The following is a 13219-nucleotide window of genomic DNA, read 5'->3' as shown; positions in this document are numbered from 1 at the left end:
TCTGTTTTCTAATAAATCTGAGGCTAAAACTGAATAGAAGGATTTGTAATGAAACTTAATTACACACAGGGAGACTAATAACTAATTATGTGACTTCTGAAGGCTGACGGTTGCACTGGGTGTTTTTTTTTTTAGGGGAATCAGAGTCAAGGGGCCTAAAAACTAATGTACACTTTTCAATATATATATCAAGGAAAACTTGAAACCGTTTACAATTCTGCACTACTTTGTGTTTGTCCATCATATGAAATCCTAATAAAATACATTGAAACTGGAGGTTCCAATGTGCCAGAATCAACACCAAATGTTAAATATAGTTCTATGGACTCCTTAACTCCACCAGGAAAGGCTTTTTGAATGCTTTTGTCCACACTAAATGCTAAAACAAATGATTGCGTGCGTGCATAACGGCCAATGTTGAGTAAGCTAACGTTTAACCAGATGTACGGGGTCTTAATAATAGTGTGATTTGTCCGTTTAACCCGCTGCCATGTTGGATTACTGGGACCGCAGCAGAGGGTCTACCTCTACTTGTCAGGATCAGATTTATCTCTGAACCAGCTCCACAATCTCATCAGCACCGCGGATACACTTCCTGCTGAACTTAAGCACATATAGTAAACTAAACAACACACGTGTGAAGCCAGATAAAAACATCATATAGAATCCTGTTAGCTTGGAGAAACAGCTTGATAAGTATTCATTGTGCGTCTTCCAGATGTGCTAAATCAGGGGTGTCGAACTCATTTCTATATGGGGCCACTTTGGCGTCATGAAGTCATTAAAAGGGCCGGTTGCACGTGTATAGACGATACTTTTCATTTCATAATTTCACTTCAGTTCACATAGAAGTATAAAAAATGCACAGTAACATAAAAGTAGCACCCTTAGGCCCAGTTTATACAGTTTATCTGCAAAAAAAGTTGATATTGGGGTGAGTTACACTTACAGGAGGCACAGATTTAGCCACTTTATACACTTAAAAAGGATATATGCCTTTTTTTTTTACATGATGTGCCTTTTTTTTTGGCTCTTGAGGGCCGGATTATTTACCTTGACGGGCCGGATTCGGCCCGCGGGCCTTGAGTTTGACACCTGTGTGCTAAATGCTTCGTTACGTGTTTTTATACAAGCCAATCATGAAATTATGATTTTTTTTTATTGAGAAAATAAAATCATGATGTATTATTTTGCCACATCCTCCTCCTCCGACATGCACGGCGTCGTTACACTGCATGCGGATTACCTGCTTGGTTGTTGGGCTTGCCTCTGGCCTTGGGCGTAGACGGCAGCAGCAGCTCCAGGCTCTGCGTGGGCGTGGTGGGCGTCGCCGCCTTCTGGTTCCTGTCCAGCAGGGGCTTCACGTCCTCTTGGAGGACCCCCGCCGTCGACAAGGGGGAACCGTCCTTCTTGTCTGCCAGCAGGTTTCCCGCCGCCCTGGCTGCCACCTCTTTGAGCAAGGCAGCAGAGGAGGTGGTAATCGACACGAGAGAGAGGAAGGAGCTCGCCGAGGGCTGGTGGTCCGGAGCGGCGCCGGCGGTCGACGACGCCTGGCTCCGCTCGCTCACTTTCTTGGAAAGCGCGGCGAGGGTGGAGCTCGCCGACTGCGGGCTGAACGGGGAGCTGAAGGCGTCGAAGCGCACCACGTCGTCTCCGCGGCCGCCCCCGCCCAGAGCGGGCACCGAGGACGAGGCGGAGGTGGACGAGGAGGAGGTCGTCGAGGAGGAAGCGACGGCGTTCTTGTCTTGAAGCACAGCGTTCGCCGCCGCTTTCAACTTCTGGATGGCGGAGTCTGGGGACAGGCTGGAGCCGCAGGGCGTAGAGCAGGAGGCCGGCGGCCATTTGTCGGCCACGCCCGCCCACACGAAGCCGCTCCCATTGGTGGGGGCGGCGGAGTTAAAGGGGTCCAGGGGTTCTTGCTTTATGTGGGTGACCGAGGGTGCCAAGGAGGCCGGTGAGGCGGAGCCACTGTTGTTGTTGGCCAGCTTTCGGGCAAGAGCACTTAGCTGCTGGGCGTGGTGGGAAGACGGGGAAAGGGTCAGAGGCGGAGCCAGAGCGATGGGGGGGGACTCGCCCCCGGCATTTCCCCTAGACGACCGACCCAGGACCTCCCCACCGTCAAGTTTGAAGGAGCCGGCCTCTAGGAGGCGCCGCAGGTTGCTGCTGAGGGGTTTCCCCAGGGCTCGAGACGCCGCCTCGCCGTACAGCGACGACACGACAGAGGAGAGGGTGTCCTGGGCCGAGAATGTACTTCCATCCAGGCCAAGAAGTTCCAGAGAGGCACGATGGACGGGCGTCGGGCAGCCCAGCGAGCTCTCGCCTCCGCCGCCGTCACGGTCCCCGGAGCCGACGCCGACGGCGGGCTGCTCGTCGGGGGAGGAGCCCCTGTGCAGGAGGAGCTCATCCTGCGTGTCCCCGAAAGACGACGAGTCGGAGCGCGCGTCGGAGGTGTTCCCAAACCAGCCTTCCTCCTCCACAGCACCGTCATCGGGGCCCCCTTCCTGATCGCCGTCCAAATCTGTGAGAAAATAAAAGCGTTTGAGCAACAAGCAGCTTGTTGGGAAGTACGTTCAGAGTTTCACGTTTTTAACATTTCTGATAATGTGCTCCAGGACCCCTAAATAAAATTCATTTCCCACCAATCCCCTTCATTAGTCTCCTAACTGATAAACACGGTTCATTTGTGTGTAAATCTAATATAATCTTAAATTCAGTTGTTCTGTGAACAAACAGCATCACAGATAACAGGTCAGGAACAGCGATGTGGAAAAGTCTCAATCAGTGTTAGCAAAATGTAAGGGGGGGGGTTCTAGCGGTCTCTGGATACAAGTGCACTCCACACTTTTCAGATTTTTCTACTTTGAATAACCAACTTATTATTATCCTCCCACCAGTGTTGTAGTACTCGAGTCCGAGACTCGAACTCGAGTCCGAGTCATTAGCTAAATTTAGAGACTCGTGACTTGACTTGGACTTGGGCACTGATGACTCGAACTTGGACTCCTACATTCAGATCATTCTGACTCGGAAATTGAGAAAAAGACTCAACTTTTTTTTTTTATATCATTAGGCTATAATTTGAATATGTCATTAGAATATTATTTGGTGTATGATTATAATATCTAAATTATTAGTGCAATGTGGTGGAGTGTGAATTTTTTTTTTTAGTTTAAAAACATGTAGGCTATGCTTACTTTAGTGCGGAACTTGGACTCGACTTGATCAATAAGGACTCGACTCGGATTTTTTTTTAATGACTTGGACTTGACTCGGACTTGAACACTGGAGACTCGAACCTGGACTTGGACTCGAGGCATAGTGACTTGACTATGCACAAACAGACGCTACTTTACGCAGGTCCGACACACTGAATCCTGACACCAAACCGTTGGGTTTATGGATCACAAACCGTACTGCTAATAGAATTTGTTTGTTTTTTTCTTTTTTAAACCAAAAGCACAATTTAGACATTTAGAAACACAAGCAGGTTGTCCACAGCTTTAAAAAAAAGCTGCAGCCCTCAGCAAAAACCTTACTTAAAAAAAAAAAAAATACTCGGGGTGATAAAAGTGCTCCAGATAGCACATTGGAGATTTTTTTTTTTTTTTTTTTTTGGGTGTAATTTAGTTTTTTCTGTCCTTTTCTTTTTTTTTAAAAAAAAAACACATTTTTCCCACCCTTGGTCGGGAAGAGACTGGTAAAGGGGTTACCATGACAACGGTCCTTCTGGGAGGCGAGACGGCGAAGATTAGGGTAATGGAGGTTACAGAACCAGATTAATATTCATGAGCCTGCAGATACCACCAGGGAGCCAATAAGGATAGGGTTAAGGTCACCAAGGGTCATTAATATACACTTCATGTATCAATATTCATAAGCAAAACATTACAGCTTGCCAGACAAGGGCGAACAAAGAAAAGTGAATATTCCTGATACATATTAACAAACCTCCATAAGAATAAAGTCAAAAGCACCTCGTCGGGGTGAGGCAAGAAGTCAAAACCGGCGCTTTCTCTCTCTCTCTGGGTTGCAGCACACAACCTCCCAAAACAGCTAAACAGAGAGCAACAAGCAGAGATTTAAGGGAGGAAACTGAGCCCTGCACCCCCCCATCCCCCCGCCATCCCCATTAAAAACGTCTGAAACACAAACATTTATGTATCTACACACCAACGCTGGGTTCACCCTGCTGAACTTTACACAGGGCCTGGTGGGTTTGCTCTTTGTTTACAGGCCAAGGAGTTTCCAGGCAACCTGTTGGGATCCTTTTTTAGAGCCGCCATGACATCTGGCCAGCACCGGTCCAACAAGGGTGACCGAAAAAAAACCCACAACCCACAACGGCTGCAGCTCTCCTGCTGCTACAGATATCTAACGCGGCGCATTTTCTCTCCTCACCTCCAACACGTTGGGTTTGACACGAGACAACGCGGGATCCCGCTTCTGGTCCCTAACCTGGTGCAGGATGCAGCCCGTGCTGCGTTACGTGACTTTTACCCATTAACCGTCCACGTACGGTGGGTGAAAAGCCGAACGAGAACACCCAAATGCACTGATCCCGATCCTTTCCCAGGCTCCTCGCAGCCATTTTATCACCTGAATATGGTTAGCAGGAATAAAGAGAAAAGAGGCAGTGAGTCATAGAGGCCAGGACTTGACCTATTTCCATGTGACATGTGCAAAGCAGTAAGAGTCGCTAATGGCTGTAATATGGTTAGAGGAAAAATGGCTGGATTGCTGACCTGAGGTTTCAGCTTTAAGGCTGAACTCTCTTCCTTGCCGAGTTCACTCTAAAATCCTGGGGTTAGGTACAGCTGAGCGTGGCGGTAAACCGCCAGACTTCTGGCTGAGTGCTAAAGTGCGCAGATGAACTTCTCTGCCGTGGCTCTGTGTGTGTCGCAGGCAAGCCACCCCCGTGGGCAAACTGACATTTTCCAAGGTCGAGGTCTCCAGCCCAACCTCTGAGGCGACTTCCTCCGAGCCTTGAGCTCAACGCTGCAGCTAAAAGCCATTCGCATGCAAGGAATATAAGCATACATGCAACCTGGACTGAGTCTGAGTCACAAAACTTTGTGCTTCTGGCTCGCTTTGATGAGGAAAAATAAATAAAAATCCTACATTCCTTACACATTTAGGTGCCGTGTCACAAAATAACTATTTTTAAATGCATATTAAATGAGTTAAAATCATAATGTTAGGGGTAGGGCTGAACAATTAATCGCATTTTCAATATAATCGCAATTTAAAAAAACGCAATTTCCAAATCGCAGAGTCTGCAATTTTTGGCTATGTAACAATCAGTGAATTAGACACGTCTATTAGGTGTTGGTAAAATGTTTAAAGTAGGTTTGCCTCCACATGGAAGGGAAGACAGTTGCAGCAGTCAGATAATCTAATCATACATAGCATTAAGTTCTGGTCAATCAGTTTAATACATAGACTTGCTTGTTGGTTGCACTTTATGTTCAACAAGGATTGATGTCCAAATCAATTAAAAGCTGTTCCCTTGAATAATATTCTGATTAATAGAAACATTAAAAGTTCTTGTTTCAAATAGTCCTTGTTTACAAACTTCTTTATTTAGAGGCCATTTTTGTTGCTTGTGGTTAACGCAGAGAAAAGTCAAAATTGCAATTTTGGTTGAAATATATTGTAGGCAGAAGGCAATAATTTCTGCTCTGAGTTTAGATGCTGTGGGTCTTTTAGCAACTAATCTGCACAGCAAGGAAACAAATTGATTTGTTGTTTGTATATGTTTAAAAAGACATGATAAATTAAACTGTAAAAAAAATAAAATAAAAAAAAAAATATCGCACTAAATTGCAATATTAAGAAAAGAAAAAAAAATCGCAATTAGATTATTTTCCAAAATCGTTCAGCCCTAGTTAGGGGTGACTTCGCCAAATAAAGAAACTGAAGGGATCAATAGTGTCTTTTCATCATCAAACGCCGATGCAGAAGAACCGGGGCTCCTGGCATGTCTTTCTGCTTTTCCCATTTTATTAGACATTAAACTCACAGTTGGGTTGGAAATATTATGTATTTTTAAAAAGGGAGCCAAGTTTAAAACAGCTTTTCTTTCCATAAATACAAATGCGTGGGAAAATGCCGCATTAAGTCGCACAGGAAACAAAAAAAAAATTCTCATTTATCAATTTACAGAAACGGAGGAAAAAGGAACATTACTGTTACAAAATAAAATAAAAACCCTGCTTTAACTGAAAAAAAAACACCTAAAGATTTAGCTTTCCTGTGAATCACTGAGGGATGATTTAGTCGTACAGCCACGGTGTTCTAGCCCAGGACCATCAGACCTGCAACCTCCACGATTCATCAGCGTTTCCCGGGTTTACTTCAGAAGCAGCGGGTCCGATGTCACCGCTCGTGTTTTCTGGGTTCAGGTCTGGAACCGAGATGCTGCTCGCTGCCTGGTTGATGGCCTTTTCTCCTCAGAATAAGGTAGCATGACCTCCTGAAAGTACTTTATGCCTTTAAACAGACCCATGATATATGGTGTACCCTGATGCCTGAGCCTGACGGTGAAAGTTGAAGTTGCAGACGTTCTCTGAGCTGATCAACGGCTGAGTCTTTGTCATTTTGGCTAATCTCTGACCAACATGAATGTCGCTCTTTGAATGTAAAGCATTTTCTGCACAGCATTCATCCATTTCTCGTTCTTCAATCAACTTTTCCCATCACTGCTGTTCTGAACGACGTGTTGGAACACTGCAAAAACGGATCTAAAAATAAGTAAAATGTTCTTAAAGTTAGTGTATTTGTCCTTGATTTGAGCAGGTTAATAAGGTTTTTTGCCAATGCAATGAGTATTTTGACCCCTAAAATAAGATAATTAGACATCCTGCACTTGAAATAAGATGATGGAGATGAGTTGTTCCCATTTTAAGTGCAAAAATCTTATTCCATTGGCAAATCTTATTTACCTACTCAAATCAAGGACAAATACACTCATTTTAAGAACATTTTACTTATTTTAAGTTCCGTTTTTGCAGTGAACGATCCATTTAACTCGGGTTTTTCAAAGAGGAATGCAAAACAACCAGAAAGAACAACGCTTCCCGCCTCTATGCTTACATTAGGGTCACCTGTTTGACACCTGTTATTTAAAAAAAAGGAATGGTTTCCAACAAACGGACACAACGCCGCTAATAATTTAAACAAGCCACTTCAATCAACTGATTCAATTACACAGTAAGCTTTCTGTATTACTCTACTGCACCTACAATGTCCTTTAGAAATATGCTTTCTACCAAAAACAAACCTAGTTGGTACGGTTGGACTGAACACAACTGTTTGTCCCAACTTCATTTCCCTTTGCCTCCAGAGCACAGGAATCCAAATCCCTGGATTTTCCCGTTTATTGTCTCTGATCTAGCGCACACCGGATTCAAACGGCCGGTTACCTCTTCAGTCTCCAGTTTGGATTCCCAATAACGACCCATTTGTTGGATTCCAGAAATGCTGCACTGCAAAAATAGAACTCAAAATAAGAAATAATTTCTTGAAATTAATGTATTTTTCCTTGATTTGAGCAGGTAAATAAGATTCTTAAACATTTCTTAATGATGGAATAAGATTTTTTTTTAACTTAAAATAAGAATAATTCATCTCCATTATCTTATTTCAAGTGAAGTATATCGAATTATCTTATTTTAGGGGTACAAATACTAATTCCATTGGCAAATAATCTTATTTACCTGCTCAAATCAAGGAAAAATACATTAATTTCAAGAAAATTTTACATATTTCTAGTTCTCTTTTTGCAGTGTGAACCAGCGAAAAACAGCCAAAGCATACAGCCGTTATTATATATGGGAGATCTGGTGGTGGAGACATTTCAGGTGGTTCTCATGAAGCATGTTTACAGATCTGCTCCACCTCACACCCGGCCTGAAGAAGCGAGATCCCCTAGTCCAGATATGAACATCAGAGCTTCTTATTCTAAAGACTTCAGCTCATCAGATCCACGATAAATCCGCCACTTTTACCTTTGTTGGCTCTGACCCGTAATTGGTGGGTCAGCTTCTGAGAGAACCGAATCAAAACTAAAACCTCCCACGTTTATTCAGTTAGTAAACTCAACACCAGCACGTTCTTAGACACATTTAGCTCTAAATGTATTAAACTGACACAGGTTTCCAACGTATGCTTGGAAGTATAAATGCAGAAGACATATTTGCTTCGTTTTCTGATATCAAGAACGCTGCAGCATTTTTTTGATGGTAAATATTTGTACAATTCTTAATCAAGAAATTATTAAGAAATTCTAATTCTTAGACCACAACAATAAAAAAAATAATAATAATAAAAAAAAGAAGACAGTCAATAAAAACTTGATCGGTGCATCTTTTGTTCCAACTTATTGCTCAAGAATCTGAAGATATGCAGTTAATCCAGATGCACAAAGTGACTAGTATCCTGCGGATGGTCCGTTAAGGTCTACAGATATAAAAAAAAACAAAAAAAAAACTGAGTAAAATAAATATTGAACCAAATTACTGACTAGTAACATATTGGTCTGACTCTAATTTGAAATTTTGCCCACAGATGCAAGCTCACTCCTCACATCTGAGCTCATAAGTTTACTTTGAGCGTAAACTTCATGCATCACTTTTCTTAGTGAGGAATTGTTGTGGTGAGCGGTAACCATTTTCAGGTTGTCCTGATCGTGAGATGTGTTAAAAAAAAAAAACATTGCAGCCTTATACCTTGTAAGTTCCATTTATCAAATCTTCGTTGCATATTTGCTCGACTTAAGCACGTGGTCCACAGATGCAGCTCGGACAGACGCGTTTGTTCAGCGGTGGCATTACGTCCCACAGCTGCAGGGAAAGCTCTGGAGCAACATTTTATCTCCAGGCTTGTGCTCTCCCTCTACCATATTGTTTCTGTGATGCGTTCAAACGCTTTGCCTCTGGAACGGAGCTGGCTTGGTGACAGTAGCTACGCGCCCCAGCTGCTGCCGCCGCCGCCCCGAGTGATGGAGACGCGGAGGAACGGGCTGAGGCGGCGAGCGTCTGCCACCGAAAGGGGACCGTTTAGCGGTGTAATGGCAGGGATGACTTGCATGTTGAGACAAACAGCTGCAGGGTGCTCAGCAGTCGGGATCTGTTATCGCTCACACACACACACACACACACACACACACACACACACACACACACACACACACTGAGTGATTCATTGGTGCAGCACAGACGGATGTTCTATCTGGGCCACAAATAATGCACAGCGCCACTACTTTATAGACAAAGAGGGAAACCTAAGAAGTCCAGACCGAGTCTACATAAATGAAATGCTGGATAGGTTCAACGGTGACCACAACAAGCCGTCTTAAGCTTTAAAACAGATGGACACAAACAAACCAAACATGTTGAAGCAGAATGTCCCAAACCTACAACACTGATGATTTTATAGGTGAATACAGAGTTTTTGATCAATATACAGACTTCTATGGGGCTGCGTAATGAGGAATTACTGCAATATCATTTTACGCATTAATAATGATTATTTGCAATGTAATAATTGGTTATTCCATGAATACACACTTTGCATGCCAATAAGATGTTCAGCCTGTCGGACGGAGTCTCGCTGCAGTAGCTCCTCTGATCCAGGCAACGGCAACAAACATGATGCTGCAATCTACTGTCCTAAAATCATCCAGCCCAACTGACTAAAAGCATCTACTTATGGCAGTCAAAGCTAAAAGGTCTTTATTTGTGGAGAACAAACTGCTGATCTGAATGATTTCAGCTTAAATTAACGTCATCAGCCTGAACAGAGTGAAATAAACATAAAGTTTAAATCATTTTCTAACTTTGTGTTCCAAAGCCGTGGTTTCCAAAGTGGGAGGGCTTAGAGTAATTGGTAGAAATGGACTGGAAAAGGTATTTAAAAAAAACCTTTAGTATTAAGTGGTCTATTTTATACCAATCTACCAATGCGGTTTTCAACATTATTTTTAGGAAATTTTGATTTACAGGTCAGGAAAGCTGATGAATAACTATTTGGTATTTTGATAACCGCTGGTAAAGAAAAAAGCACTCCCAAGACGTTGGTCCACCCCCGACCCACCCACAATACAGGAGTGGATAAGTATTGTAAATGACATTTACCTTATGGAAGGGATCACCTTTTCCCTTACGACTCCAAAAAAAACATATTCATTAAGAGGTGGGCCAAGTGGGTTAAATATGCCGGCTTTGAACAGAGAAGTACTGGAATGGGTGACCATGCAATGCTGATATTTACTTTTTTTATTTGAATGTTTTGCTGTATCTAAGTATTAATGTATTAATGTATCGCTCATACTTTACTTCAAAAGTGCTATATATAAACAGGTTTTGCGGTGTAGTCGGTCTATCGGGTAAGGCTGTAGAGCGGTTTAAATCCTGCCTCTATGGAAGATCTTTTAGTGGTTTTGGAAACAAGTTCATGTCTGACTCAAAATATCTGCCATGTGGGGTACCACAGGGTGCTGTCCTAGGACTTATTCTGTTGTTGTTATACATTTTCCTTCTTGGCCAGATAATCAGACAGTCCCCTGGTGTGTCTTAACATTTCTATGCTGATGACGTTCAGCTCTATTGTTCTTGTAAGGCAGTGGTTCCCAAAATGGAGGGGGTGCTTAGTGTAATTGTAAGGGGGTGGATGGGCATGGCATAAAAAAATGGACTGGAAAGATTACCAATTTTATTTAAGAAATGTATGTTGATGGCAATGTTGAATTCAATTACACAGTAAAACACAGTTAAACTGCAAAACATTTACACTTTAAAGTGGCAGTTTTGTGATTTAAAGAATATTGCAGTTTATTTTATTGTTTTACTGCAGTTGGCTTTCCTTTGTTCAACTGTCGGAAAGATTGGTTGAGGGGGGTGTGACAACGTTCTATTAAATTACAGGGGGGCCCACCAAGAAAAGTTTGGGAACCACTGCTTCAAAGTAATATTTTATATCTTAGTATGTAGTATCAGTTGTTAATGTCCCCTTGTGTTGTCCAGTTGTAGCAACTCCTGCTACCAGCAGCCATTAAAATGGGTATTTTGAGTTTATCATCAAATAAATACATAGTAATAACCCTCAACAACAATCCAAGTTATTCATGTTGCTCCTTTTGGGGGAAATTAACTATTCATGAACAAACAAACTCAAAGTTAAATGAGTGAATGAAGAGACAGAGGGTGATTTGGCTGGAAAAGCCAGATGAACCGCTCTGAAGTAGATTTATGCAGTGTCCACTGCTGCCGTCCTCCCAGTGGCGGGGCTGCAGGGTTGTTGTTTAAAACCCATCAATGAAGCATCCACATAAACTCCATTATGGAAGTTTTAACTTGTTAAAAATGATAAATTCGATTTTCTGTCACTAGTCACCGTGTTATGGCAGATAGACGTATAACTAACCTAGTCTTCCTTAGAAAAGGCATGAAAAGTGGCGCCACTGACCCCAGGCTGGAACAGGGTGGTGGAGGCGGGAGGGGGAGCAGATGAGAAGGTGAAGGAAAGCAGGGAGAGATAAGGGGATGAATAAGGGAGGGGTTGATTTGGCTGGGCAGGCAAGAAGAAGAGGCCATTAGCCGATTAAGGTTGGGAGGGGATGCATCAATACTGCGCCGATGTCAAAAGGAGAGTCATGCCCATGAGCTAATATAAGAATGAGGGAGAGACCCAGAGACAGAAGAGGTAGAGTAGGTCAGCGAGTCACTAAAATCTCAAAGACTGCTGACCGCAAAGCGACCGCAAATCCCTACAGAGTGAAGCAACATAAAAGAGACCGCCACAACAATCTCAGGCTAAAGCCATCGCATTTACATGACCAAAATGATTAGCCTCCCTCTCCTGCCAAGGCAACGAGGGTGACAGTTGTCTGTGGGAACATTTGTGCCTCTATGGGTGGGTTAAGGGGGTCTGAGCAGGGGGTGAGGGCACGGTGGAAGGAAAGCACAGAGCACGGAGGTAGTGGCGAAGAAGCTTTGGTGGTAATTAAGTGTCCAGCTGAGCCCTGCTGGGCCCTGCCACGGCCACGGGCTATGCTAATGAGCATGCCCAGCAGTCAGGGCTGGCTTAATAAGCGCTCGCTGGACAATATGGTGGGAGAGATGCACAAGCGGCAGACTCACTTCTCAACAAATGACTAACAGCCTTCCCAAGGAGGAGAGTAATTCCATTAATTGGGACGCATTGGATAATGCTTGCCCCCCCCCTTCCCTTTTTTGCATAATCTGTCACCTACTTGATCCTTTTCGCACACTTCTCAACCACTTCTCCACCTAAGTCCCTTCCTGCCTTTCCAATTCTGTCAAAGAGCAGACAATAAAAACAGATTTCATTTGTTTTATTGCCATTTCTGTCTTGCAGGAAACCTTCATAGTTCCTCCAGAGTTTATTTTCCTGGTTATTGTCTCTAGAAGTTGATGAAACGTGACAGCCAGGCAATGGGTGATGCAAGTGATCACTGCAGTTGTTATGAAGCACAGTGGGGATTCACGTTTGATGAACTTTTGATAGTATGGTTGAAAGCATGCTAATTTGGGAAGAAAAACACTTATAAACTCAACTAAACACACTTTATTCACAACAAATCTGATATCAGGATACTTCACAGGGCAAACTAATCAAAATTCATAAAAGTAATAGTCCAATTATGTAAATATTATTATTGCGCAATTCAGCAATTAGTTTAAAGTGAGTGTCCAAGAGATAAACTGTACTCCTGTTAGCAGCACTTTTTTCCTATAATGGTGGCATTTTATTGCCTCTACTCTGACTTGGAACAACAATATTTGCATCCTCAATATTGGTAACCTGAACCGATAAAAGTATCTCTTTATTTTGACACGCTTTTAATCCGGAGGAAAAAACTAAATCCTCACAACTAATTAAACATTCAGCTGGAAAATAATCCTCTGGTTATCACAACGAGACCATTTTCAGTTTGATTGGCTCTGATTGGGAACCAGAAACTCTGATCTTTTACCAGTCAGTGAACGCATCGTATTATGTGCTACCAGGCTGCACTGAAAGCCATACTCTTCAGTGTGGAAGCCGTTACTGATTGAAGACTCAAAACTATGCATCTTCTCCATCGACAAGATGTTCAAATGTCAGATGTGCAAGAAGCCATTAAAAAGGTGACGTGTTGGAACATTTAAGGACGTGTCTGTGGGCTCCAGAGGTCCGGTTCGGAGTTGTGTGCGATTCA

General features: G+C 43.1%; 1 protein-coding gene across 1 annotated transcript in view; it reads right to left on the bottom strand.

The window, feature by feature from the left end:
- znf827 (zinc finger protein 827) overlaps window positions 1-13219 on the bottom strand; it is a 133354-nt gene that overhangs the window by 86977 nt on the left and 33158 nt on the right. Inside the window, exon 2 of the mRNA XM_036137539.1 lies at window positions 1247-2518. Coding sequence (XP_035993432.1) covers window positions 1247-2518 — 1272 coding nt within the window. The remainder of the gene's footprint in view (window positions 1-1246; window positions 2519-13219) is intronic.

The sequence above is a fragment of the Fundulus heteroclitus genome, chromosome 5 (genome assembly GCF_011125445.2).
Source record: "Fundulus heteroclitus isolate FHET01 chromosome 5, MU-UCD_Fhet_4.1, whole genome shotgun sequence".
NCBI lineage: Eukaryota > Metazoa > Chordata > Actinopteri > Cyprinodontiformes > Fundulidae > Fundulus > Fundulus heteroclitus.
Note: the sequence above shows the minus strand (reverse complement) of the source record. Positions and strands in the feature narration are given on the sequence as shown.